Genomic DNA, 25,717 nt, shown 5'->3' with positions numbered 1-25,717 from the left:
AAATAAAAATAAAAATAAAAATAAAATCCAAAATTAGAAAAAGAAAAGAAGAGTTCAAGTAAGAATACAATTTAAAATTAACTTAAATTTGAAATTGAAAATAAGCAATATTGAATGAAGAATCTATAAAAGAACCCAATACGAGATTAATTAAAATTCAGAATAAAAAATAAAATAATATCCAAAATAATTAAAAGAGACTTCAAGTGGGAATACAAACAATTTTGAAACAACTGAAATTCAAAAATTAAAAATAAAAATTTTAAAAGAACACTATATGTTATTAATTAAAATTTGAAAAAAAAATAAATTCTGAAATTAGAAAAAGAAAAAAAAGATTTCAATTAGGAATACCATTTATAAATAACTAAAATTGGTGATATAAAATAAATACTATTGAAAAAAAGACCATCTAAAACCCATGACGCGATAAATTAAGTAAGAGGCCTATAAAGGAGTAGAGTAGTGGCGGTTAATACGACATATAAAAACTATTAGTAAAACAACAAATAGAATCCTAGTAATGATTAATAGGAGAGACGACAGGCATGCAGTGAAGCAGATGGGCAAGGTGGTTGCTGGTACTTCTAGAAAGAAAAAAAAACCCCATTGATAATTATATTCGATTTGTAAAATCTCAATGACAATAAGAAGGAGAAGCAGCGGGCGGGGTGTATAGGAGTATAGTTGAAGAGCTGCCAACAGTTGGCAGAACTTCTAGAAAATAAAAAATGAATTCCAACGATAGTTATGTTCGATTTTTAGAATTCCAATGATACGCGGTGAATAGGCCGTAGATGAGTATATAGTGCCATCGTTTGCCAGTACTTCTAAAAGTTATAAAAAATGAAACCCGATAAGACAATAAACTCTAAAAACTACCAGGTATGATTTTTAAAGGTTCGGAACTTCTTAAAAAAGTAAAAAAAATAATGAAAATCATATTCAATTTTAAAATCTCAATGGCAATAAAAAAGGGTGGCAGCGAACGAGCCATAAAGGAGTACAATGGCAAAGCCGCTGATGGTTTAGCGAGACGTCTAGAAAGTTAAAAATGAACCCAAATGATAATTATATTCAGTTTTTAAAATCCCAATGACAATAAAGAGAAAAGGTAGTGGATGGGCCGTAGATGAGCATAATGACCGTGTTTGACGAGACTTCTAGAAATTATAAAAAGAAACCCAATGAGATAATAAAATCTAAGATTCAATTTTTAAAGGTTTCAAGGAGAATAAATAAAAATAGTGGTAGATCGAGCAAGCAAATAAAGAAGAATATGACATAAGTAAGGGGTAGCAGCTGGTGTAACTTTTAAAAACTATATTAGAAATACGGGATGATAAGGTTTGATTTTTTAAAGTCTTTTGACAACGAGATATCTACTTAATAATTTTTAAGTAAAATCATACTGAAAAATATATAATTTTGTTTGGGTGCTCGCCGCGCAATTGCGCGGGTCATCCAGCTAGTTTTGTTATACTACTTCGTTTTTTTAATCCTTTGCAATTGTTTCGGTTTTGTAACTCAACTTAGCAATTGCGTGATACGGGTAAGATAATACTAGTCGTCAGATAGTTGAGAAAAATCAATACTTAGAGTAAATTGCATCCATGGTGCATCAACTTGGTATGTGGGTGTAATTTGGTACAATAACTTAAAAAATGAGCGTTCTAGTGCAACAACTTGGTAGGTAGGTGCAATTTAGTTTAAGAACTTTGTAAGTGATAGTATAAATGCAACAACTTGCAAGGTAGATATGATTTTGATACAATAAATTAAAAAGTTATACGGCAACTTAATTATTTGGAGTATTTTTTATATAAATTCAATTTTTAAGTACTTATTTTGACAATATAGTAGCGCGGATTTGTATAAGTATATTTATATTTTTATCCTAATAAATAATAATTGAAAGTCAATTAAAGTGGATGTAAAAATTATTATATTTCGGTTGATATTTGAGAAGGTGAAGAAAAAAAAAATCTTAAAGGTAATTGGATATAAATTGTACTAGAACGCACCCATTTGTCAAGTTATTGTACTCAGACGTTCAATTCCCAAGTTCTTGCACTATACCGCACCCACCTGTCAAGTTGTTGTACTGTAGGTGCAATTTACACTAATACTTAATATTGGAGTCGTAGATGTTGTTTAAGTCGTGGAAAAAGAAAATTCAGAAAAATATCATGGAAAGGAAAATCTGTGGGAGGGGAGGGGAGGGGACGAGGGGACAGAGACCAAACCAAAGCACCATGGGCTGCCCCCGTCGCCGTCATCAATTCATCATATTCTTTCTTTCTAACTGGAGTACACTAGTGCTAACACTCTTAAGACTAGGGGATAGGAGTAATAAAGTACAAGTAGTAGTTGCTGTTGCTAATTATAATCCATACTAATAATCAAACGACCTCCCCTCCCTTCTCCTTCTCCTTCTTCTTCTTCTTCTTGTTGCAGGTCACATGGGATAGATAGATACTCCTTCCTCCTTCCCCCTCTCTTCCAATCCTAATCCTAATCCTAAAGAAAGAAGTTGGAGAAATCTCACGGCGGAATCAATCCCACGCGATTCGTCGTCGATCTGGCCACGGCACTCCGCTTCTCTCTTCTCCTCTACTCCAGCACAGCAGTATGAGTATGAATTAGGATAGGAGGGAGGGAGGGAGAGGAATAGCATAGCAGCAGCCTGCAGGCGGAGGAATTCCGCCCGATTTGATTTGGATTTGGGATTCTTCTCTTTCGTTTTCGTGTGTTTTTTTTTTCTTTGTTACTACCCTTCAATTCCTCCCTTTATTTGGGGCCAAGCCAAAGCCAAAGCAATCAACCCCGATTTCACGCCGCAAGATTCTCTTCCTTCTCATGCACCGCCTCTTAATTTCTTCTTCTTTCTTGGGGCCAGACCCCAACCCCCAATCCCTTGACCACCAAGCTCCTGCTTCTTGCAATCTTGATCGATAGTCTCCTCCATCTTCTTCGTCAAGCCTCTCCTCCTTGGATCTTTCTTACTACCTAGGTTTCCTGGTGCAAGTGCAACATGGTTGGGCAGACGGTCATGCGGATTGTGCGCCCCTGCTTCAAGCCCGACCACCAGCTCGCCGTCGGCGGCACCAGGGATGGATTGCTCTGGTACAAGGACACCGGGAGGCACGCTTGCGGCGACTTCTCTATGGCCCTCGTGCAGGCAAACAACCTTCTCGAGGATGCCAGCCAGGTCGAAGCTGCCCCTCTTCTTCTCTCCCACTCCTCCTCCACCACTTTTGTCGGCATCTACGATGGCCATGGTGGCCCGGAGACTGCTCATTTCATCGCACAACATTTCTTCCCCAATCTAAAGAGTATGTTCATTCCTCTATTTCTCTCAATACTACTACTACTACTACAATCTAAAGAGTATGTTGCTTCCCTGCAGAATTTGCTACGGAACAGCAAACTGTTTCAGTTGATGTCATTCGCAAATCCTATGCTGCCACGGAGGAAGGGTTTCTCAATCTTGTAAGGAAGCAATGGCTCATCAAACCGCAGCTTGCCTCCGTTGGTTCCTGCTGTTTGGTTGGCATCATCAATGAAGGAGTTCTTTATGTAGCAAATACTGGTGATTCCCGTGCTGTTCTAGGGAGACTTGAAAGGGGTGTTATTAAGGCGGTTCAGCTGTCAGCCGAGCATAACGCAAGCATTGAGTCTGTAAGGGAGGAATTAAGACAGTTTCACCCAGACGATCCACGAATCGTGGTCCTAAAGCACAACGTTTGGCGTGTCAAAGGCCTTATTCAGGTAGTATTTGTTTCACTTTGATCACTTCTGTATGACAGATTGTGCCTCAAAATATTATTCCATGTGCACCGCACTCCGGTTTATTAACTGAGTGGGTGCACAATTTGTGACGTTTCACAATATTGCTCACCTTTACCATATAATAGCGCAAGTACTCATACCTTTTGCCTTGCCAATTTGTGATGTGCTCAGGTTTCCAGAACGTTAGGCGATGCTTACCTAAAAAGTACTGAATTTAACCGAGAGCCTCTTTTGGCGAGATTCCGGCTTTCAGAACCCTTCCACAAACCAATTCTTTCTCCAGAACCATCCATAGAAGTACATAAACTGTGTACAGAAGACCAATTTGTGATATTTGCCTCAGATGGGCTATGGGAGCACCTGACCAATCAGGAGGCTGTGGATATAGTTAACTGTGCGCCAAGAAATGTAAGATGATATCCTAACTTTCTCTGACAATAATTTTTTTTCGTGGAGTTCTGAATTAGTTTCCATGTCAGTCATGTCTTTATCGTTGAAATTTAAGAAGAATCAACATTAATTGTTATGTCAGACGTGCTGAGTTTATTTGTTAGAACAGCAAACATCCTAGGGATATTCAACAACATCTGTGCTGGGTCACACATAACATGATGTTGCTTCAGATGCTTCAAGCCATATATTTAGCTCTAATGGAATTAATATCTTTTGAATTTATAAGTTCCATTCGCTGATCAGTTCCTTAAGTTCTTGTTTCAAACCAGATTAACTGTGCGCTTTCCCCTGAGTTCACTCTGTTTTCTGAATTAATTCATTGACTTATGTTTATCCAGGGTTTGCTTTATTGTTGTGTCTTTTGATTTTTGTTGTATCTTTGTAGAATCGAGTATAGTATCTCGGGCAAAGTGAATTTGCCTTGCTCAGGTAGATCTTCACATGTCTCATGTTCATATTTTGCAACCGTGATCCCCTTTTCTTTATAATCGCTGCGTGCTCTGAATGTTCTGATGCTAACATCTTGTTGCTAACTTTTGCCCCCCAAAAAACTGTAGGGTATTGCAAGAAGACTAATAAAAGCGGCTCTGCGAGAGGCAGCAAAAAAAAGAGAAATGAGGTACTCAGACTTGAAAAAGATTGATCGCGGGGTCAGGAGACACTTTCACGATGATATTACTGTTGTAGTACTATTCCTGGACTCTGCTCTAGTTGGCAAGAGATTCTATGGTGGCCCATTACTTTCACTGAGGGGTGGTGATGGTGCTTCAACGCTTACACAGAAATGATGAAGATCATAGAGGTTTTCTGAGTGAATAATCCATGGTATCTTGGCTGGTTAAAGGGTGGAGCATATTAATTTTGATTCTATAATATGTACGGATAGACTTGTACCTTTGCATGAGCTCAGGAATGCAAATATTGATCATATTACTCCTATGCGGTTGGCGAAACCTGGGAGCTGCATAACTTCAGGTACCATTGCTTAATCTTTCAGTGGATGAAACTCAAGCAATTTTTTTTTGAAACATGGCTTGAGATGATTATATCTCATATCCTTCCTTTCATTTTGCAGCATCTCCCTCCGCCTCTCAAGTCTCCGTTGTACTATGTGCTAGAGAGGGCTTTGGAGAGTTTGAAGCTGGAGGTAGCCCTGTGCAATGAGAGCCGGACTTGTTTGCTTTCAGCTTTGGACTTTGAATGTATGTCCATCTTCACCGCGGCAGAAGAAAGATCCATTCCATCTCGTTCATTCAGTATTTTCGTTCTGCGGTAGTACATATATTTATATAACAGAGAACACATGCAAGTGAGAATCACAATTTTGATTGCAGCATCGAATTGAACTGCCCTATTTGTAAAGCGTTCCTTTGGCAAGTCTTTGGATTTTGAGAGCAAATTAGTGATCGTCATCCATCAGTTTGTCACTATGTAAAGAGTTGCAGCGATGTGAGCAAAATATCCAATTTATAGAATTTGTTAGTTACTTGCTCTGCCCATTTTTATAGGACCATTTTGATTTCAAAAGGTCGAAATTTGAAGATTTTGACCAACTAGTTAGTCCATGCATATTACGGTGCAAAAGTTAGTAACCTTCGTCCCAAAAAGAGTACAATGAACATGGACTAGTATTGGTTTTATAACTATCATTAAGAACATATTTTATGATGAGAAGTTAATACTCAAGATTACCATGAAGACTTTGTGAAATTGAAAATACACCTTATAATGAGGTGGTTTTCACACAAGTTAAACAAGTCCATTGATGATAACAAAAACACATTGGACGCATGCTAATATAATTACGTGGTACTTGATGTATCAGGATTTGTCAGCAACGGACATAGGATTTGCCTTTTACTTATACTGCATTGGTAATTTAGTGGAAGGAATTACTAAACTCACCCAAAAAAAATGGAAAGAAAATTATGCGTCCTAATCATCAATCAACATATGAAGAAGTTCACTTGAGATCCCCATCTTGTCGTCGAGTTTGAAAATCGTTGTAGTAACGCATCGCTAATGTTGAAAAACTGGGTCACATTAGGTTGAAAGGCAGTATTGGAAACGGTTTTAACTGGCATGACGACGTGGGACCCACATGTTAGTGGCCCAATCATGTTCAACTCTCTCGACATCGGTAATTGAGGCGGTGGTGGTCTTGCTAGAGCGGCCGTGGCCGTTGGCGGGCGCTGGTGCCTCCTTTGGACATCACCCGCACTTGTCCTTGCACGTCGCAGTGGCCCAATATCATCTGGCCCAATAATAGCCCACACAACCCTAGGCTGCGCTAGTGTCGTCGGTCCCCATCCCATTCGGCCACCGATCCCAATCTCAATCTGACGCCGCCGCCGGCATCCCTGACTCACCGACGCGGCTGCACCAGGCGCCGCCGCCGCCGCCTCCGCCTTGATCGTAAGGAAGTAAGTTTGGAGCACCATGGCTCTGCGATCGGCGGCCGGTAGGCTGGCGTCGTCCAGCCGCCGCCGCCTCCTCTCTCCGCCCACCAGCATCCACACGGCCTTCCTCCACTCCCACGCCACCAGCTTCGGTACCCTTCTCCTCCTAAACCCTACCCTACCACCTAACTCTTCTTCTTCTTCTTGTCCAAACTCCTTCCTCTTGGTTGGTTCATCAGGATACAAGCAAGTAGCTGAAGAGGACAAAAGCAAATTGGTCGGTAACGTCTTCAGCAGCGTCGCCTCCAGTTACGATCTCATGAACGATCTTATGAGCGTTGGACTACATAGGTTGTGGAAGGACAGGTTTGCTTCCAATCTCCTCCTCCTCCTCCTTTTTTTCATGTCAGGCTTACCACATTCCTCTTCTCTATTTTTTAAGGCTCATCTCAAAGCTTAATCCTTTTCCTGGGATGAAGCATCTAGATGTGGCTGGTGGAACAGGTATTCTTCCTTTCTTACCTTCAGCATTAACATCCTAAGATGCCATGTACCATGCATAGCTTACTGACCCACCCGACTAAAAACATAGCCTTGCTAGTCAAAAGATATTAGTGTATTTGTGTTATGTAACTCCTCTGCATTTTTTTGGCATGTCTAAAACGTCGATGTGCTGTGCTGTGTTCCATGTGCTAATATCCCCATTTCCTGTGCAATACTGCAAATTATATGAAATGTGCATCAATTAGGTGACATGTTAATTTCGGAACTTTTCTTTGTTCTAAAAATGCGCGCTGTCCTAAAATAAGGTGATTTTACACCTAATGTTTCAATTACTACTAGTCTGTTCATGAATGATATTTCAACATGTCCAAGTAAACGGTTACTCCCTTCTCAAAAGAATTTATCTAGTTGCTTGCTAATCTCGTTTTGAAATTGGAAAGTAATTCATCCAATGACTCTCTATGCCTTCAGGGGATGTTGCCTTCCGTGCGCTCGAGAGAATCAATAGCGTGAGCCATAGAGCTATGCAGGGTACTCTTACTGATATTGAAGAAGAAACACAAATCTATGTTTGTGACATTAATCCAAATATGCTGAATGTTGGAAAGAAACGTGCTTCAGAAAGAGGTTTGGATTCATGAAATTTCTTAGCATCATGCCACCTTTATTTCACATACTGCTTCTGTTGTCCCATGGTTGATTTTGTTTTCTTTTTATTTCAGGATACAAAGAAGGCCATTGCCTTAGCTGGATACAAGGAGATGCTGAAGCTCTGAGTTTTGAGGATGGATCTATGGATGGCTATACTATTGCGTTTGGGATCAGAAATGTGACACACATTGAAAAAGCTCTATCAGAAGCTTATAGGTCGGCCCATAATATTGAACTAACTGACTGTATTTATATTTGATCATGATTTTCAAATGTTGTGTATGTGTAGTATGTTTGGATCAAATCATTAGATGTGTCCAAAGCGCTTTTCTTTTCTTATTAATGTCTAATCTCAGCTTCTATCAAATGCTGTTAGTTTCACATGGATTTACATGTTTCAGAGTCCTAAAGCGAGGGGGAAGGTTCCTATGCTTGGAATTGAGTCATGTGGATGTTCCGCTTTTTAAAGAGATGTAAGTTTCTTTAGCCAAGTATATGTTTCTTTTCTACCTAATTTAGAAACACAGGTAGGATAGTTTCATATAAGGTATTTTCCAAGTGTCTTCTTACACATGGTGTAAAATAAAAGAGAAAATAACAGAGTTAAATCAGTTGTGAACAATTACATTTTTAGCTTTCATAACTGGTAATCATTTCTATAAAGCTATCGTTCGTAGTTCTATACCAAGCTATGTATTAAAGCGTTGAGGGTTCTAAAAATGAAAATATTACTTGAGATGTCTCAATGGTTTAAAGGTTCCCTTCTTCTGGGGAAAAAGAATATTTGATGTTTCTTCCTACCAATGCTTGCGGAAATTAACAATTCTGAGGATTGTAAAAAACAAAAGTAATACTTGTGGTGATTTGTCAGTGGACAGCTTAATCCAACCGGAAAAGTTTCCCTTCTGTTAGAAAATATATTTGAAGCTTCTTCCTGCTGGTTCTTGTGGAAATTTGACGCCAAAGTTTTTGGCATAGTTCTGTTACTAACGGAGAGTGAATCTGTACACGTGAACAAAGCTGTGACCAACATTTGTGAGACCATTAGACCAGAATATTTTCAGCAGGACAGTTTCTGTAAAATATGCATAGTTACTAGTAGTATTTAACAAGGAGTCATTCTTGAGGCAGTTAAAGTTTTAAATCAACAGAAATAGCATATCTATTATGTGTATATAGTTGCCAGTTACCTTTCCATTGATCTATTGACAAGTTGTTGATTCTTTTGGCCTTTTCTTCAGTTATGATGTTTATTCATTTTCTGTGATTCCGGCTGTGGGAGAACTAGTGGCCGGTGATCGCCAGTCATACCAATACTTGGTTGAGAGTATCCGCCGGTTTCCAAATCAGGTAATTCTGGTTCTTTATTATCCTTGCCTACTTCTGAGCTGCCATGTTAGGATTAACTATTGACAAAACATGGATGTACATTTGTTGCTTAGAATTTTGGTTCTAAAAGGCTTTCTACTGTATGCTATCCACTCCAGTATAGGCAACTAGAAACCAGTAACTTATAAAAGGTTCATACATATTGCTTTATGTGCCCACGGCAAGAGGCATTAAGCAGAAATGTAGGGAAGTTTTACGGAGACAGCTGAGATGTATCTTTTGCATATCTGGTGATCAAACTTGTGCTTTTCCAGGAAAAGTTTGCTCAGATGATCCAAGAAGCCGGATTTGAGAGGGTAGAATACGAAAATCTGGTGGGTGGTGTGGTTGCCATTCACTCTGGACTGAAACTGTAGAACATTCTGGGTTTCAAGTTTGATGGATACTTTACTGTTACTCCTACGGCAACGGCAAGGTCTTGTGAAGCGGGCGTTAAGAATCAGGACCTAACGAACAAACTAACTCAATCTTGTACCAGTAGTTAGCATTGCAATAAATACATGCAGTGTTTCTGTACATGTTTCTTGTATTTATTTTTTTTAGATGAAAGGCTTTTGACAGCCCAGCTTTACTGAAAAGCATAAAATGTTGTTTTGACAACCAAAACAAACAACTAAAAGGGAGTCACACTAGATTGACAGAAAAGTTACAGCCTATTCTCACGCCTTTGTTTTGGTCTTGTCAGCTCCCGCCGGCTTCAGTTGCATTCTGCATCATTCTTTGGATGATGGCAAGCAGTGAGCGACATGTAACGACGTTGTTGTGTTATACAGACGACCATGCTGTACTAGTAGCATCCGACCCAGTGTTGTAAAAGTCGGCCGACCATACGGCCGTATATACGGAAACGCCGGCCAAACCGTTCCGTTTCAGCATGTCGAAACGGTGTTTGAAAATGCGACCAAATCTGGACATTTTGTTTGCTTAATCACCTTTTTTTATAATTATTAGATTAGACCTATTATGTGTCACAATTAAGTTATATTGGAACCTGTTTTAAATGGTTAGCAACCCACAAGAGTTGGTCAACCCTTCCGGCTATATGCGTAACAAAAGTTACTGTTTGTTTCAGTATAATCAAATGGTGATGCAAGCATATTATCTCATTTTGATAATATATGTTAAAGTATGTCTATAACCATAAGAAATTATCAAATATATCGTTATTGGGCCTGTTTGGCTGCCGGGGTTGCAGCAGCCGCAGCCAACCGGAATAGTCCGGCAAGCTCTAAGATAGCAGGGGCTACAGCAGCCGCAGCTGCAGTCCCAGTTTGCCGAACAGGCCCATTAGTGTGAACGCCAAAATTCCGTTTAATCCTGATTAATTATCCGTAATTCGATTAATCGCTTAACGGTACTCATTCCATTTCACCACCGTTTTTCATCTTTTATAACACTGATCCAACCACGTTTCATCCATCAACCCTCTCTCCAACCACTATTTCCCATCTTTTATAACGCTGATCCAACTACTACTCATCTATCAAACCTTACAATCAGCTTATCTCTACGGGGATAAGAACGTCTTTTATAACACTTATCTAACCAGGAAAATAATAGTTATGTCTTTTATAAGACTGATCCAACTACTTCTCATACACCAATCCTTACAATCAGCTTGGAAAACAATAGTTATGCGTCTTTTATAACACCGATCCAACTACTTCTCATCCATCAATCCTTACAATCAGCTTATCTGAGATAGGAAAACAATAGTAATCCTTACTATCATCTTCCTCCAACCATCTTTTCCCGCCTTTTATAACACTGATCCAACTACTTCTCAATTCTTACAATCAGCTTATCTCTATGGAGATAGGAATCCATCAATTCTCACAATCAGGTTATCTCTATGGAGATAGGAAAACAACAGTTATGCGTGTTTTATAAAACTGATCCAACTACTTTTCATACATCAATTCTTACAATTAGTTGTCTTTTATAACACTGATCCAACTATTTTTCATTCATCAATCCTTACAATCAGCTTATCTCTATGGAGATAGGAATCCATTAATTCTTACAATCAGCTTCTCTCTATGGAGATATTGATCAGCTTATCTCTATGGAGATAGGAAAACAATAGTTATGCGTCTTTTATAAGACTGATCCAACTACTTCTCATCCATCAATCCTTACAATCAGCTTATCTCTATGGAGATAGGAAAATAATAGTTATGGGAAGTTGATCCTTAGGATCAGCTTATCTCTATAGGAGCTAGTAAAACAATAGTTGAGTCGGACATGAGTCATATACACAGATTGTACGTATAGCCCATTTCAGAAGTAGAACTAATTGCAGTCGTTATCTATCAAGACCCATTATGCATGTCCAAAATTGAGATGTTACAAGGAATGAGCGAGGTTACAGTTGGGAAAGAAGTCCAAATCGAAGGAAGGGCGGAATGCAATGGTGGAAGTAGAGAAGAGAGGAGCTACCTCGGTTGCAGCTTGGCAAGGAACCTGAGATCGGGCTGCTGCTTCTGGAGGACAGGGGTGACGCGCGCCAGCAGCGACGGCTTCTTGGCCTTGGCCGGGAACAGAAAGGACTGCAGGGGCACCTTGGACTTGGAGGCGACGCGCGTCAATGGCAGCGGCGGCGGGGTTGTGGCTCCGGCTCCGGCTCCGGCTGCAGGTCCGTCGGCGTCAGGCAGGGTGACGCCCCCGTGCTGCAGCTTCTTCTCGATCTGGGCCTGGAGGCCCTTGACGTGGTCCTGGCCGGCCTGCAGCTCGTCGGAAACCCGGTTGTTCTCCTGCTGCATGTTGAGCACCTCGCCCTGGAACTTGGCCGCCTGGTACGACGTGAACTCTCCTCCTCCTCCTCCTTGTTCCAGTGCCGCCGTGATCTCCTCCTGCACGTCGCACAGGGCCGCGAACCTGCACTGCAGCTCCCCTCGCAGCATCGCGTTCTGCTCCGACCACACCTGCAGCTCCGTCTTGAGCGCCCTCAGCTGCTGCTCCTGCTTCTGCTTCTGCTTGGTGTCACTGTTGCCGTCGGTGGCCGCCGGCTGCAGCTGCTGCATCAGCTCGTCGTGCTTGCGCTGGAACTCCTGCACCCGCTGCAGGGACGAGCTGAACTTCATCCAGAACTCGAGGTTCTCCTCCAGCAGCGTGTCGATGTCCTTGCGTAACTTGTTCTCCAGAGGCGACGACGATGTGGCCACCGCTGGCAACCGCAGCTCCTCAGCTTTCACCTTCTCGCTCTCGTCGCCTTCATGGATGGTCGACCCCATTCTGATCATCCTCGAGATGGACGACAGGCTCTGCTTCCTGTGATGTCCCAGCGAATAGCTCGGCGTCCTTCGATGGCCGCGCCGACCTCCGCTGCTGTCTCCTCCTCCTCCTCCTCCTCCTGCTGCTGCCGCTCCTGCCTCGGATGAGCCACTGCTGAGCAGCTCACGCAGCGACCGGATCTCATGCATGCACTCCTGGTTCGTCTTCTCCACCTCAGCCAGCCTCCTCTTGGCATCCTTGTTTTCCTCAAGGAGCGCCCTGTACTCCGCCACCAGGATAACCTTCTTCTCTTCTTCAACCCCTTCTCCTTCTTGTCCTTTCTTCTGCTTCCGCATGCCATCGGGGTCATCCACTGCAGCTGGAGCTTCATCGTCACAGCCTCCCAGGTCGTCGGAGGAGATGTGACGCAGCCGTACCAACGACCCTCTCTCCCGCGAACATCCTCCTGCTTTCTCCTGTCCAACGTCCACCGCCTGGGCCTCCTCCTGCGTCGCTGTTGATTTACCCGCAGGATCAACGTCAGCTGTTGATTTACCCGCAGGATCAACGTCATCAGATGCAGCCTCCGTCTGGACCTGGGGTTCAGCAACATCATCTATGCCTCCTGCATCATTGTCCTCCTCCTCCTCCTTCCCATCCGCCACTGCCAATGTGCCTCCTACACCACCGTGTTCAGATGACTGCAACATCTCTGATATACCACTCAGTCTGCTTATGGCTTCGCTGAAGTTCGAGCGGATCGTGCTCTCGTCTTTGTGGAAGCAGCTTTCAAGAGCCTGCACTCTCACCAGCTCCTCTTCTAGCTTCTTCAGCTTCTCATTTACTTTATCTGGGTCACTCACATTCTCTTCCTCCAGACTCTGCAGACAACTCTCCAACTCGCTGTTCTCTCGACACAGCCTGTCTATCTGTGAGCTCTGCGATGACACCATAAGCTCCAAATCAACCACCTTGTTAACAAGTTCATCGATATGTTCTGTGATTTCTGCCACCGAGATGCTGCCGTCCCTCTCAAAATGTTCCTTGATCTTCTCGAGCACTGTCTGCGTCTCAAATTCACCCAGTTTGATATGCTGTACCTCTTCCATCTCAAAGCCATGATTCTTCCTCACGTTTTTATCACAAGGATCTGGAGAATCCGGCAAGGATTTCCCATGCCCCTCCATTACAGCCTTGAGCTTCTCACGTAGAACCTTGACTCTTTCTGACTCGCCCATTGCCTGGCTAGCAGATGTCTTCCGCTGTTCCTGCAGTTTGACAATGGTGTCTTCACAAGATTTAAGGGCTGTTGCTGTCATCAGTGCCCGGGCTTCATCATCCTCAATCACCGCACTTTCATCAAACTTATCTTGGAAATGGCACACCTGTTCCTGCATGTCATTGATTTGCTTCTCAAGATCCCAGTACTTTGCAATGCCACTCTCGTACGAGCTTTTGATGAATTCTTTCTCGGTCTGCATCACAAGTATCTCTTTCTGTAGTCTGCTGATCTCCTCCCGTGCGTTGTCCTTGTCGATTGGAGCTGACGTCGTGTTCTTGTTCATCGACCCTGCAGGCTGCTCTCCTCCTTTCTTCTTCTTCATCAATCCGTCAACAGTCGACTTGTGAATTTTACGTGGATCGACTGGGGTAAATGCCTTGGGGATATTGTCATCTTCCTCTTCTAGCATTGCATACTGCACTTGGTCAGGGAAAGCTGTCGCGATGGTATGGTTTGCTTTGTGCAGTTCCCCTGAAATGATGTCATACCGGTCAGCTAGACCCCTGTACGCCCTGTATACTTCTTCCACTTGAGTGATCACCTCCGGCCGCCTTTTGTAGTACATCTCTGCCCTTTTTGAAAAGGAATCAGCTTCCTCTCCAAGGAGTAAGAGCATGCACTTCACTCTGTGTTCCATATCTGCATATATATCCACAAGACCATTTCATGGGATCAGAAACACAAATTTCTATGATGATTTTACAGCAGATAAGATTTCACATACATTATTGGTTTCATAGCTTCAAAAAGGCCCTAATTATGTCACGGGTATCAACATTATTTTGTTTTGCTAGCAAGTATAACTGCAACAGAAACTGCTGAAAACACAGGAATAAAGCTCCCAAACAGGAGAAACAGTTTCCTGATATGACAATATTCTAAAGTAAATTTAATATATTTTTAAGGCGATTGTTTTCCATCTAGATGTATAATGTTTCTTTGTCCCCTTTATCAGGTTGCATCATATCAATTGTACGCATATGCATTCACCTCAGTTCTGGAGGTTCAGGAATTTACACATTCGATTTGGTCCAAATTGATCCTCAGTCCCATTCCCATAAGCAATACATGTTTAATCTTCAGATCAACAAGCCTAAGCTGATTATGATTGTGCAGATTTACCCAGAAAAGTGAAGAGGTTATGTGTATTAATTTAGAGATGTGAGATCTCGTGCTACTCCAAATAAGAATATCTGTAGCCTCATATCAAGAATCACATGGATGGAAGGCTTAGAATAATTTCGTTATTCTCCCCATTGAAGAACTTCTAGGATTGAACAAACCAACAAATCTCCCATATAAGTACATACATAACTCACAGAAATCAAATATATGATAAAAAAGATCAAGATTATATATTGGACGGTCACCTTGGAGATGGCTATCAAGCCATTTGGACTGCTTGGTGCGGATGTGGCTCGCCCACCACCATGAATACGCATTGCTCGCCGCCCGCTGCAGCATCCTGCCTCCTCTGTCTCTTCCTCCTTCACCTTCTCCAAAATCCAAAGCATTAGTCTTTCCTGTGCATGAAAACTAACACACGAGAACAGAGAAGTGGCAAATGAAAAGAGCAAGAAAGGAGGAGGGAGGAGATGCCATTGAGAGGCTCATAGCCAAGTCCATTCAATGGCTAAATATAGTTAAGATGGTGAGAGGTTAAAGGAAAGGAGAACACACAGCAGATGCACAAACATGTACATAATAGAATTGCTTAAATGCAGATAGGAAAAATAATAACTGCGCTGAAATGGCAGATCAAATGAGACAACAGGCACACAATACTGCTACCTAGCTGTGCCCCACGATGGAATGGAATAGGGTTCTACTTCTAAATTACTTGCTATATTCTTTCAGAAAGAAGAGCGACATTTCATATTGTTCCAAAGGCAATCTGATTAATTATCAATCTTCTCACATGAGATAAATAGGTAAAGGCCATTTAGAATTCATGAATTTAATGAAAAAAATATCAAGCCTCTGAAATTCCTGCAAAATTCATACATTTCGAACAGGCTTAAGATACCAGCCTATATGTTGGCAGGGGATTTATTTTTTCTCTTTGAATAAGTTGACATACGCCAGAGAGACAAGTGTCTTCCATGCATGGAACAGTGACTCTGATGTTAAACTCCCTTTCCTGCTCCTGTCAAAGCGGCATTGCCTCGATGAGATTATTGTGGAATCTTTATTGTTTCACAATAATTTGCAACCCATGCATGAGCACTTTCCAAAACTCGGAGCTCGCCGACAAGTAGATCTTTGGCCATTTCTTTTCTGAATGGATGCATGCTCCTAGAGGCAGGGCCATCAACAATTTCAAGTTGCTGCAATATAGAAATTAAATTAGATTATTCAATTTTACTGTTTAATTGAAGTTTTGCTTCACTCAAGTCTTTCATGATAATTTCAATTTGTGTCCCTATTTTTTTAGTATAGTATGTATTCAAATTTTTAATTGGTGAATTAATCTCCCAAACACTGTAATAATCATGAAATATGATTACTAACTTACTATATTGGAACATCCATGCCTGAGTTGTATATATGTGTGTGTGTCTTACTTCCTCTGATCCAAAATATAGGTCGTTTTGGAGTTGTGCACAAAGAGTAATAAAAGTGACTAATGAATTTGATGGCCTTAAATTATTTTTGCATTGGAAAACATGGGCAATTTATTCATGAGAGAAGCAGCATTTATGTAACAGAAAACAATGCATTGAAATTCTGGCATGACTTAAATTTGGAGCAGAATTGAGAGAGCTAAAAATGACTTATATTTTGGATTAGAGGGAGTATTCGTCTTTGTCAAAGAATGCATGTGTATAATTTGCCAAGTGCATTCCTTTACATAGCCACTTATAATCGTATGAATATGTTTCTACTTAAGAACAATAGCAACATTGTTTTCATACATACCATAAAACATAAGTGCTGACAGAATGGGAAAATGCAAAAGGATATTTGGAATTGTAGGTTACTTTTTTAATAGACAAAACTCTTGTTATTCTTGGTGCCCTCACCTCAATAGCTGCAGAATGGCCCTGAATCATTTCAGCGAAGTGCAAGAGCAACCTGCGGTGAGCATGGATTTCTCTCTCCATATTCTTCAAAGGACATCTGGCAAGCCTACCATCACTTTCAGCAGCCTCCATGGCCATCTCTTCGAGTTCTAAAGACGTTGTAATCATGCCATTGGACATCAACAGAAACTCTTTAGTATCTAACCTAAAGGGGCTGTCAGGCTAAATGCAAAACAAGAAAAATATGCTACTAGCATAGCACCTTTAAGTGACATGGCAGAGAAAACCCGAAGAAATGCGCGCAGAATCAGAGGAATCCCAATGCCTTTGCTCTGAGAGGATTTGACTTCCCTGTTTCCATTCTTTGAATTTAAAATACAAGCAGAGACCATTTTCTTATATCATGCCAAAGCTATTACAGAATGATAACTTTTTGACTATTTTTTTCGCCGGGAAGGCCGAAGGAGGCCATCCGAATGTATTAAGAAGGAGTAAAAATTACAAGAAAAAAACATCACAATGCACCAAGGTGCATGACCACACACCACGCGCTACCACCCAAGCACAAACCGCTGAGGGTGAAGCCTAGCACCAAACGACCCCCGCTAAGCGTGGCCGAACGCCGCTAGGCCTACGGCAACACCACAGAGACAAGACTCTGAAAACGATGCCACCACGGTGGTCACGACATCCAGGATGCCGCCATCGCCCATCTAAAAAAGATGTGGTTTTCACCCAGAGAAGCTCATCAAGAAAGGAAGAGGATACCCCTCGACAACGCCCCAAGGAGGTTACGACGCCCGAAGACGTAGCCGCTGCCGGCCCGGTGAACCACCGGACTAGGCTTTCGCCTGGGACCCTACAACCTTGACTGCAAATCGCCGTCCACCAACTCAGAACCACCACACAGACAAATGGCAACACGTAGCTTCCGCCATACCACACCAACGCCCCTCCGTCGGCCGACTTCATTGAACCACACCGCACTGACGCCCCTCCGTCAGCCGACATCAACCACCGCCCCTGAGAGCAAGGTTGTCAGTATCCCGATTCGTATTCTAGTATCTTACGATAATACGATCCTACCAAGCCGAAACGATACCGATCCCACATAGTATCCTAATATTCATAGTATCTCGATCATACTATTCATTACTACACGATCCTACAAAATTTTAGGTGGTATCCCGATTCTATGATCCCTACGATACTACAAAATATTATTTAAAATAACATGGTTTCAAATAAATAATATAAATAAATATGCTCAAATTTATATAAAAATCAGCTAAATATATCAAAACCAACGTGGTTTCTCTCGATAAATATCTCTATTTGCATGACATATATCATTACTATATTTTTTTAATATAGAATGGCTATATATAATTAATATAAATATTAATTAAACTTAAAAAAAGAAAATCCCATAGTATCCCGATACTACAATACGATCCTACGGTACGATATTACTTTGAGTAAAACGATACTACCTATTATCCCGATCCTGACAACCTTGCCTGAGAGCTGGCCCAGGACCCCTCCGTTCCACCACCCGCTGGCCTCCTCGCCAGCTTTGGACGAAAGGAGAACCCGGGACTGGATGGCATTGCTTTGGCAGCCTAGGCTTCCCCCGCTGACGAGCTGCCGCCTCAATCCAACCCAGAAACTCCCCACAGAGAAGGGGAGGAGCTCCAAGAAGGGCGAGGGTGCCGACCTGTCACACCCTGAAGTTCTCCTCCCAAGCCTAAAATTTAATTTATAAATGACCCTAAGAAAATGCCGGTGCAAATCTAAGAGAAAACCCTAAGAAAGTAATACAAATAATAATCGAATCTGGCATGTGGAATTTTTCTTGAGTTCTACATGTCGAAAGTCACTAACAGGATTTTTAGTGGAATTTTCAGAGCCCTAGAAATAATTTTAACCAATTAAAATTGAGCAAGCAATATTTTAATTCCAGGGAAAATCCTTTTCTTCCTTTTTCTTTTTCTTTTTCCCCCTTTTCTTTTCGAGTGGGCCGCCGGCCCATTCTCCTTCCTCCTCTCCCCTCCGCTGGGCCGGCCGAAGGCCAAGGCCCAGCTAGGCCGGCCGCCTCCCTCCTTCCACCCGGGACGCCGACAGGTGGGCCCCACCTGTCGGGCCCGTCTCCTACCTCGCGCCTGCGCCGCCGCGCCCACGCCTCCGCCTCCTCCGGGCCACGTCGGTCACGCCCGCGCATGCGCCGCACCTCCCGCGCCCACTCCCCTCTCTCTCCCGCCCGCGCCCGCGCCCGAGATGGCCGGGATTCGATTTTCGAATCCCGCCTCTCTCTCTCCTCTCCCACTCCCCCACGTTGGCCGGCAGAATCTCGCCCCTACCGGCCACGTCCGGGACTCCCCTCCCCTATTTAAGCTCCGCCGTCGCCCCCTCTCTCTTTTTCCCCATTTCGCTGAACTCCCTCGTGCTCCCCATCGCTCCCGCGCCGTGCACCCACCCGCCGCCGCCTTTCCCGCCGCTAGCCGCCGCTAGGCTCGCCGCCGTCGGGTTCGCAAGGACGAACTCCACCCCGTCCGCCCTTCCTCCGTCGGGATTCGTCGCCGGAATTCGCATCCCCTCGCGCTCCGGTGAGTTCTACCTCTACCGCCGCCTTTGGCCAAGGATGCCGGCCGCCGTGGTTCATCTCCCTCTCTCTAATCTCTCTCTCCTCCTTCCTTAGGGCACCCCGAAGCCCGTCCACCGGTTGCCATCGTCCTCCCGTGGCTTGCCATCGCCGTTCACCGTCGTCTTCCTCCGCGCCGGCCACCCTCGGTGAGGCGTCCTCTCCCCTCTACTCCCCTCCCTCTCCTTCCTAGCCGCCGCTTAGCGCCGCCGCCTTCGCGTCGCCTTTGCGCCGCCGCCTCCGCCGCCGATTGCCGTCGCGGCAACGCGTGCGCGCGCGCCGTCGCCATCGCTGTGGCCGGTCGGCCGGCCTTGAGCCGAGCCGAGCCAGGTCGCCGCCGCCCGTCCGATCAGCCCCGGGGGCGATCTGGGCCGTCGGTCCCGTGGACCGGCGGTGGACCACCTGCGTGGTCCCGGTCCACGGTGCACCGCCCCCCCCCCTTGAGCCGCTGCCGAGTGGGGCCCGCGTGCCGGCGCCCCTTCTCCCTCTCTCCCGAGCCGCTGACCGGTGGGCCCCACATGTCGGCGCCGCGCCCCCCCCCCTGATGACGTCAACCCTGGGAATTATTGCGCAATAAATTATTTAAGGACTTTTTGTTATAGTAATAAACAAAGTGAATCTTCTAAAATTCATAACTAATTCATCCGAGTAAATCAAGAAAAATGCGTAGAATCCATTAAAAATGGTTTTGTTCTCTGTTTCAGTAGTCTTATAGCCTGTTTGTATTGTTTGCTTTGTATGTCGCCTAGATTCCGGTTCTTCCGACGCTCCGGTGTACTTCGAGATAGTCGCCGAGGTTCCTCCAGCTGCAGAGCAAGGCAAGTCATACCTGTCACTTGAACATGTTGATCCTATATTACAAATGCTCTATTGTTTTTCTTCAAATACTGCATCGTTTTATAATGTTATTATGGGATGTTTACCTATTGTTACAGCCATGCTATTTTGGTACCTTGCTCCTTTGTTAGCTTGGGTTATAACATGAATAGACGTTGGACTAGGAGTTGCTTAGCCATGCTTAGTTCAACTAGTATATAATGGGGAAAATCCTGTTAATGTTTAGACTGTTGGTTCTAATGGTATTGTTGGATTAGTGCCACCGCTTTGGTGTTGATTAATTAAAATAAATCACATGGTGGGCTGTGGGTGCATGGTTTTGCTGGTCGCACCCATGGCAGTTAAGGACCGGTTCGCGGGATGCCCTGGAAGAACTTATCGTACTTACCACAAGCCAGCGTGGGCAACGGCTGGGCTTGTAGTGTAGCTTTTCTCTAGCTGACGCATCCAGGCAAGGGTGGGCGTGATGGAGTTTGGATGGGCCCTGCGACGGCCTATGCGGCTTCCAGATTCACCTAGGCACGAGAGGGGACTGCCCGTCGCCCGCTGGGGACGGGGGTGAAACCTGAGGTGTGGTGTGCTTGGCTAGAGGGGGTTATGCGAAGGGTCCTGTCACGGCCTCTTTCCGGTATGTCGTGGTGGCATGTCGGCGCACGGAAACGTGTCGTGGGGCTGTGTCTTGTGGGTACAGTTGTACACCTCTGATCAGAGTAAAACTATTCGAATAGCCGTGCCCGCGGTTATGGGCGGTCAACCAGATTCACCGTGATTAGTCTCACCCTAGTTTAGTCTAATGAAATTGGATAGTATAGGTGGATGGTTGGGCCTGTTGCAACGTGGGATAGCGTTGGACAGCGGATGATCAATATTAATTAATTATTGCAACTGTTTAATTCTTTCAACTTCTGTTTATAAATGCTCGCTTTATGCAAATGAACCACTCTAGCTCTCCCTTGATAATTCCCTGCATCATACCCCTATTCCGGTATGACTTGCTGAGTACAGTGGGTAGTACTCAGTCTTGCTCTATTTTCCCCCAACCCCAGAGTGCGAGTATGTGTCCGATGGAGGTTTCTCCGAGGAGTAGGCTTCGTCCGTGCCGTCGAGGATGCCTGTGGAGTGGTGTTCCCGCTGCAGTTCTAGTCAAGGCTTAGCTCCTGTTGTCTTTCGTTTTTCCGCTGCATTTATGTAAGACTTTTATGATGTTTGTAAGACGTGGATCTGAATGTCAACATTGTCTTTTGTGTACCCCGGCCGGTCCTGGACGGGGATTTTAATGCACATTCTGCTTGGAATTCTATTCGGGAATTTCTGGGCGTGACACGACCGGCAACGGAGAAGACGACCCACCGCTGCCAGCTCCCTTTACACTACCATCTGGGCTTGCGCCGACGCCAGTGAAGCTATTGCTGCTCCGGCTCCGGCACAACCCACCGGCGCCCCCGTCACCCAGCCGCCGCGCCCCATCTGGCCGCGCCGCACAGCCCACCCGGCCGAGGAGGGCACTGCGGCGGCACCCTGGCTGCCTGGCTGCCGAGGCCTGCCCGCGCCATGGGGGCTCGCGGCCGCACTGCCGAGCCGCGTGAGCCCGGACCGGCCGCACGCCGAGCTGCCGCCTCCCAGCCGCCGCGCCCGGGCAGCCGCACCGGGCCGGCCGTGTTGCCGCCGCCGCTCCCAGCCACCACCGCCTCCAGGCTGCCGCCGTCACAGCCGTCGAGCCGCCGCCACCGCGCCCAGGCTGCCGCACTGGGCCGGCCACGCCGCCGCTGAGCCGCCGCCACTGCCCCCCAGCCGCCTCGCGCCGCCGTCGCACCAAATCCGGGCGCGTGGTGGCCGGATCCGGCCTTGGAGGCGCCGGATCTGCTGCCTCCCCTCATCGCACCGCCGTCACCACCTCCGACCACGGTGGAGGGTCTTCGCCGGCGTCGTCCCGTCCACGTCGTGCCGGGAGGGAGTCGCCAGGAAGGAAGGGCCTCGCCGCCGCCTTCCCTGCTCGCTGCCGGCTTTGCCGCCGGCGAGCTCTGGCGGCGGCAAGGCGGTGGGGAGGGAGTGGAGGCGCGGGCGGCTAGGGTTTTTCGCCCCCCGAGCCGCCCGCGCGAGAGCGACGCGAGGGATTGTTCCCTTCATTTTTTGACTATTTCAAATGTCTCATTCCAGAAAATATTGAATTAATGCACACGAGAAATACATTTACTGATAAAGTTTCTCTAGATACATAAGCTAGTGTTTCAAAGTTCATTCAAGCTTAGCATATCACTTTGCAATCTGTTTTTAACGGGTCCGCGGTCATAGTTCAACACGAACAGTTGAACTCATGACGACCTCGGTCCAAGGCCCTCCAACCTTCATGTAGTTAATGAAGTTAGCCTACCTCTACTCAATTTCAAGGTTCAGCATGCTGTCAGAGAAAAAATGTCTACAGCATAAATATGTCCAGTATCTCTATACTAATAGAGCAGATAAAATATAGCAACTGAAGAGTGAATTGAACTGGTCATAAAGAGCTGACCAACAACATACTTTATGACAAAAGAAGTAGCAGAGCTTAAATTGCACATATCTTCAAATATTGGGAGCCTATGCTTTTGCCATATGTCAAGCTTCTTCTTGTATAGTGGATCTTGGACTGGCATATCTATTCGAATAAGTGCCTGAACAGTGATAAGGAGTTACTCGAACACCATGTGCAACAATACATACAAAGGGCAGCGATTTTTGAAAAATCAATGTGCAATTAATATGTAATATTTCTTGGTCAATGGAAAAGGAAGTTTAATTAGACCTTAAGAACTATATTTTTAATGACATCTAGTCCTCAATAATAAAATTACTAATCTTTCAAAGTGACAAAGATGCGAAAAATTGGTATTTGTTTTTTATTGTTTTATTTTACATAATATAAGTGCCCTTTCAATTTATAGTAAGCATTCGTGCCTCCTGGAAATCAGGACATTTGAATTTAGAGCTAGGCTGCTGTTTTACCTGGTCATATATGTTTCTGGCGAGTGTAAATCCAAAGTTGAGTGCCAGTGTAGCATTTGAGTATTTCCCATACCTTATCATCACCTAAAATTGTAGTGAACACTTGAGATTTCAGAGCTAGCAGAAACACATAAAAAGAAATGAAGCACGGTTGCCTCCATTCCCAGAAACATTTTTGTGATAAGGATAAAGATGCAGCTCATGGATTTGGCTACTCACAGTTTATCAGGTTATTTAAGTGTATAGAATAAAGCATAATAACTAGTAGCAAGAATCACCTGTTCACCAACAGCATAATTTCTGTCAGCAATGATCTGCAAGTTGTAAGAAATAAGAGCAAAGAATGTTACTTTGGTATCTCTAGGTGGATAAGAAATTATGTAAAAGATCTTCGTAACCATACAACATAGGCACAAAAGTACACAGATAGATGTGGAACTAATGATGGTTACCTCACAAACATCTTTCTGCTCATCATATATCAAAACAGAACCAAAAACACCATCATGGTTGAGGAAATCTGCAAATGGAATCTAAATGACGCTTTCAGTATCACGAAAATGTTAGGGCATTATGCATGCGATCCATTTAATCTGCAAAAAAGATGATAGGAAACAAATGAGAGAAACTGTACCAACAATACACCTCTAGGAGTCCGCCAAGCTCGAGATGAAACTGCATGTGCCATGTAAAAAATGCCCCAAGTTTACAGTCTCTCCTATTATGCTCCTTTTGGTCATTTAAAACTCAAATGAAATACCACTGTACATTGCAAGAAGGTCCAGGTGGAAGTGCCCTTCTTACTAATTTGGTTTAACCAACAATCAGAGGGATTCAATGTCTGACATGTGGAAATAAACATGTATAGTTTCAAAACAGTAAGAATGTTGCCAGCCTGGTTCCAACATGTTGAAATGCCAAAACTAGTTTAATATATTGATTAATTACTAATTTATATTTTCCTCCTTAAATGAGGAGTTGAAGCGGTGGCACATTCTACATCAACCCCTCCTCTATCAGAATCTTTAGTGTCTTTGTAAATGATTGCATCATATGCCATCATCCATTTAAGTGTATATGCATGTGGCTATAAAACCTGATGTGAATTATGTATTCCCTATTCCTGATTTGATTATATTTATTTACAACCCTCTGCAGTGCATGGGAGCCATATGATAGCAATGTTGCATGGTGTGACCGATGTACTCAACTTGCATGCATTAAGCAACATCAAACACGAATTCAGCGAGGAAATGTTACTACATACCCAATGCAGAAGCATGCATGAAATCCCCCAATTTAACTTCTCCAAACAAATGTGGGAAATGGTCAAGAGCCTTGCATATGAAAAGGATAAAAATGAGATTGGTGGAAAAGGAAGGATAGATTGGATGTGCATATTGCGTGCATAGATAGAGAAAAGGAGGGTACAAACTGGCTTCAGTGCCAAAAATTCCTTTTTAGCTTGTTCCTTGTGTTCAATGGCTTCATCATAAATTGAGCTGTTTTGGACCGCATGGAGCTCATTTAGATCCCAGAGCACCTAGAGCAAAGTAGAGATTTTGGTGCATCAAATCTCTGTTGGAAATGCATATAAAACTCAAAAACTGGGATATGCAGATTTGAGAACAGAAAAGGTAAAACAATCAGGCCCCAAGTTAAGCATATTGAAATACCATGTTATGCATCTGATCCTTGGTGGGAAGAGATTTAATATACGGCGCCCATCCTGATTCCTACATCATAAAAGGAAGCCTCTTTCTTGAGAATGATATGTGAGGAGGGGAGGGGAGGGGAAATAGTAGAGAGTAGAGAGAAGGAGGTACATTTCCCAAGTGTTGCTCCATGATGAGGAGCGCAGCAAGCTTAGATGTATCTCCAACAGCATGGTCAAGTAAGGTGTTAAACTTTTGAGGAAGTTTATCAAGGGTAAGCTGCTGCACATACATAGAGACAATATAGATGTGGTAGAAAGGATGAGATTGGTTGTAGCAGAGCTGATGAGGGGGAAGGAAGTATTGTTATTATAGGAACATACAACATGGTAAGGAACTTGCATTATACAGTCCCCCTCTTGAATGGGCTCCGATGCAAATAATGACCTGAATGGACAAAAAAAGCTAGCAGCTAGTAACAGATTATTATGTAGTAGTAGAAATTAAGAGAACAAATTAAGGGAGAGAATGAGAATGAGAATGACCTTCCAAAGGCAGAGGAGGTTCCGAGAGATAATACAGAAGAAATGTGGGTTCCAGACTTGCTGCGCAGCCAACGCAGGAATACAGAGCAGTCGCAGTCGCCGCCGCCGCCGCCCCCCTTTGAATTCCAAAACATTATTATTAGTAATAGTAGTAGGCAGTAGCAGCTGAAGGTACTCCATATATTATGAAGCATATAGAAATACCTTGGAGGCGGAGGCGGCGGCGGCGGCGGCGCAGCGGCGGGGTGCGAAGCGGAATCGCATCGAGCAGAGACTGGCTAGTCGAGTCGTGGGATTGACCTTTGCGTTAGCTAAGCTCAACAAGGCCCTTCTTGGGCCCCAACAAAAGAG

General features: G+C 44.1%; 4 protein-coding genes across 11 annotated transcripts; 2 read left to right on the top strand and 2 right to left on the bottom strand.

Moving 5' to 3' along the window:
* The first annotated feature begins 2,392 nt into the window (after positions 1-2,392).
* On the top strand, positions 2,393-5,884 carry LOC4324311 (probable protein phosphatase 2C 38). 2 transcript variants are annotated; one of them, XM_015785645.3, is made up of 6 exons: positions 2,393-3,335; positions 3,410-3,771; positions 3,964-4,200; positions 4,631-4,674; positions 4,803-5,220; positions 5,321-5,731. In XM_015785645.3, the coding sequence occupies exons 1-4, from the start codon at positions 3,035-3,037 to the stop codon at positions 4,640-4,642; spliced, it is 912 nt and encodes a 303-aa protein (XP_015641131.1). In that variant the 5' UTR covers positions 2,393-3,034; the 3' UTR covers positions 4,643-4,674; positions 4,803-5,220; positions 5,321-5,731. The 2 variants fall into 2 exon arrangements, with proteins under 2 accessions (XP_015641131.1, NP_001415019.1); NM_001428090.1 differs by lacking the exon at positions 4,631-4,674 and having other exon boundaries at positions 2,465-3,335; positions 5,321-5,884.
* Positions 5,885-6,497: 613 nt separating this feature from the next.
* On the top strand, positions 6,498-9,841 carry LOC4324310 (2-methoxy-6-polyprenyl-1,4-benzoquinol methylase, mitochondrial-like). The gene is made up of 8 exons (NM_001428091.1): positions 6,498-6,796; positions 6,884-7,010; positions 7,087-7,148; positions 7,620-7,775; positions 7,871-8,015; positions 8,201-8,272; positions 9,041-9,149; positions 9,443-9,841. The coding sequence occupies exons 1-8, from the start codon at positions 6,685-6,687 to the stop codon at positions 9,542-9,544; spliced, it is 885 nt and encodes a 294-aa protein (NP_001415020.1). The 5' UTR covers positions 6,498-6,684; the 3' UTR covers positions 9,545-9,841.
* A 1,266-nt stretch (positions 9,842-11,107) lies between these two features.
* On the bottom strand, positions 11,108-15,820 carry LOC4324309 (protein NETWORKED 2D). Of its 2 annotated transcripts, XM_015785535.3 has the most exons (3): positions 15,688-15,820; positions 15,054-15,176; positions 11,108-14,322 (listed from the first exon to the last, which is right to left on the bottom strand). In XM_015785535.3, exons 2-3 carry the CDS (start codon positions 15,145-15,147, stop codon positions 11,624-11,626), a joined length of 2,793 nt encoding a protein of 930 aa, XP_015641021.1. In that variant the 5' UTR covers positions 15,148-15,176; positions 15,688-15,820; the 3' UTR covers positions 11,108-11,623. The 2 variants fall into 2 exon arrangements, with proteins under 2 accessions (XP_015641021.1, XP_066166848.1); XM_066310751.1 differs by lacking the exon at positions 15,688-15,820 and having other exon boundaries at positions 15,054-15,300.
* On the bottom strand, positions 15,532-25,700 carry LOC107276114 (fructose-bisphosphate aldolase-lysine N-methyltransferase, chloroplastic). 6 transcript variants are annotated; one of them, XR_010741567.1, is made up of 16 exons: positions 25,571-25,700; positions 25,367-25,482; positions 25,205-25,268; positions 24,993-25,103; positions 24,843-24,902; positions 24,602-24,709; positions 24,434-24,503; positions 23,801-23,841; positions 23,619-23,699; positions 23,445-23,480; positions 23,167-23,250; positions 22,705-22,835; positions 18,200-18,453; positions 16,969-17,729; positions 16,707-16,855; positions 15,532-16,010 (listed from the first exon to the last, which is right to left on the bottom strand). XR_010741567.1 is itself a non-coding variant. In XM_015785572.3 (15 exons), the coding sequence occupies exons 1-15, from the start codon at positions 25,628-25,630 to the stop codon at positions 15,858-15,860; spliced, it is 1,353 nt and encodes a 450-aa protein (XP_015641058.1). In that variant the 5' UTR covers positions 25,631-25,700; the 3' UTR covers positions 15,532-15,857. The 6 variants fall into 6 exon arrangements, 5 of the variants coding, with proteins under 5 accessions (XP_015641058.1, XP_066166861.1, XP_015641066.1 ...); XM_015785572.3 differs by lacking the exon at positions 18,200-18,453 and having other exon boundaries at positions 16,969-17,057; XM_066310764.1 differs by lacking the exon at positions 18,200-18,453 and having other exon boundaries at positions 16,969-17,057; positions 23,619-23,686; positions 23,812-23,841.
* Positions 25,701-25,717: the final 17 nt, after the last annotated feature.

The sequence above is a fragment of the Oryza sativa genome, chromosome 1 (assembly GCF_034140825.1).
Source record: "Oryza sativa Japonica Group chromosome 1, ASM3414082v1".
NCBI classification, from domain to species: Eukaryota; Viridiplantae; Streptophyta; class Magnoliopsida; order Poales; family Poaceae; genus Oryza; species Oryza sativa.
This window is presented reverse-complemented; position numbering and strand designations above follow the sequence as displayed.

Bases quoted from the DNA above. Each gene is read 5' to 3' on its own strand.
- LOC4324311 (NM_001428090.1), top strand. From the start codon at position 3,035: ATGGTTGGGCAGACGGTCATGCGGATTGTGCGCCCCTGCTTCAAGCCC. The intron at 3,336-3,409 runs GTATGTTCATTC...GCTTCCCTGCAG, and splicing joins TTTCTTCCCCAATCTAAAGA to AATTTGCTACGGAACAGCAA. The intron at 4,201-4,802 runs GTAAGATGATAT...AAAAAACTGTAG, and splicing joins TTAACTGTGCGCCAAGAAAT to GGTATTGCAAGAAGACTAAT.
- LOC4324310 (NM_001428091.1), top strand. From the start codon at position 6,685: ATGGCTCTGCGATCGGCGGCCGGTAGGCTGGCGTCGTCCAGCCGCCGC. The intron at 6,797-6,883 runs GTACCCTTCTCC...TTGGTTCATCAG, and splicing joins CTCCCACGCCACCAGCTTCG to GATACAAGCAAGTAGCTGAA. The intron at 7,149-7,619 runs GTATTCTTCCTT...CTATGCCTTCAG, and splicing joins AGATGTGGCTGGTGGAACAG to GGGATGTTGCCTTCCGTGCG.
- LOC4324309 (XM_015785535.3), bottom strand. From the start codon at position 15,147: ATGCTGCAGCGGGCGGCGAGCAATGCGTATTCATGGTGGTGGGCGAGC. The intron at 14,323-15,053 runs GTGACCGTCCAA...ATATATATGCAG, and splicing joins GCTTGATAGCCATCTCCAAG to ATATGGAACACAGAGTGAAG.
- LOC107276114 (XM_015785572.3), bottom strand. From the start codon at position 25,630: ATGCGATTCCGCTTCGCACCCCGCCGCTGCGCCGCCGCCGCCGCCGCC. The intron at 25,483-25,570 runs GTATTTCTATAT...TGGAATTCAAAG, and splicing joins CCGCCGCCTCCGCCTCCAAG to GGGGGCGGCGGCGGCGGCGA. The intron at 25,269-25,366 runs GTCATTCTCATT...TTGTCCATTCAG, and splicing joins ACCTCCTCTGCCTTTGGAAG to GTCATTATTTGCATCGGAGC.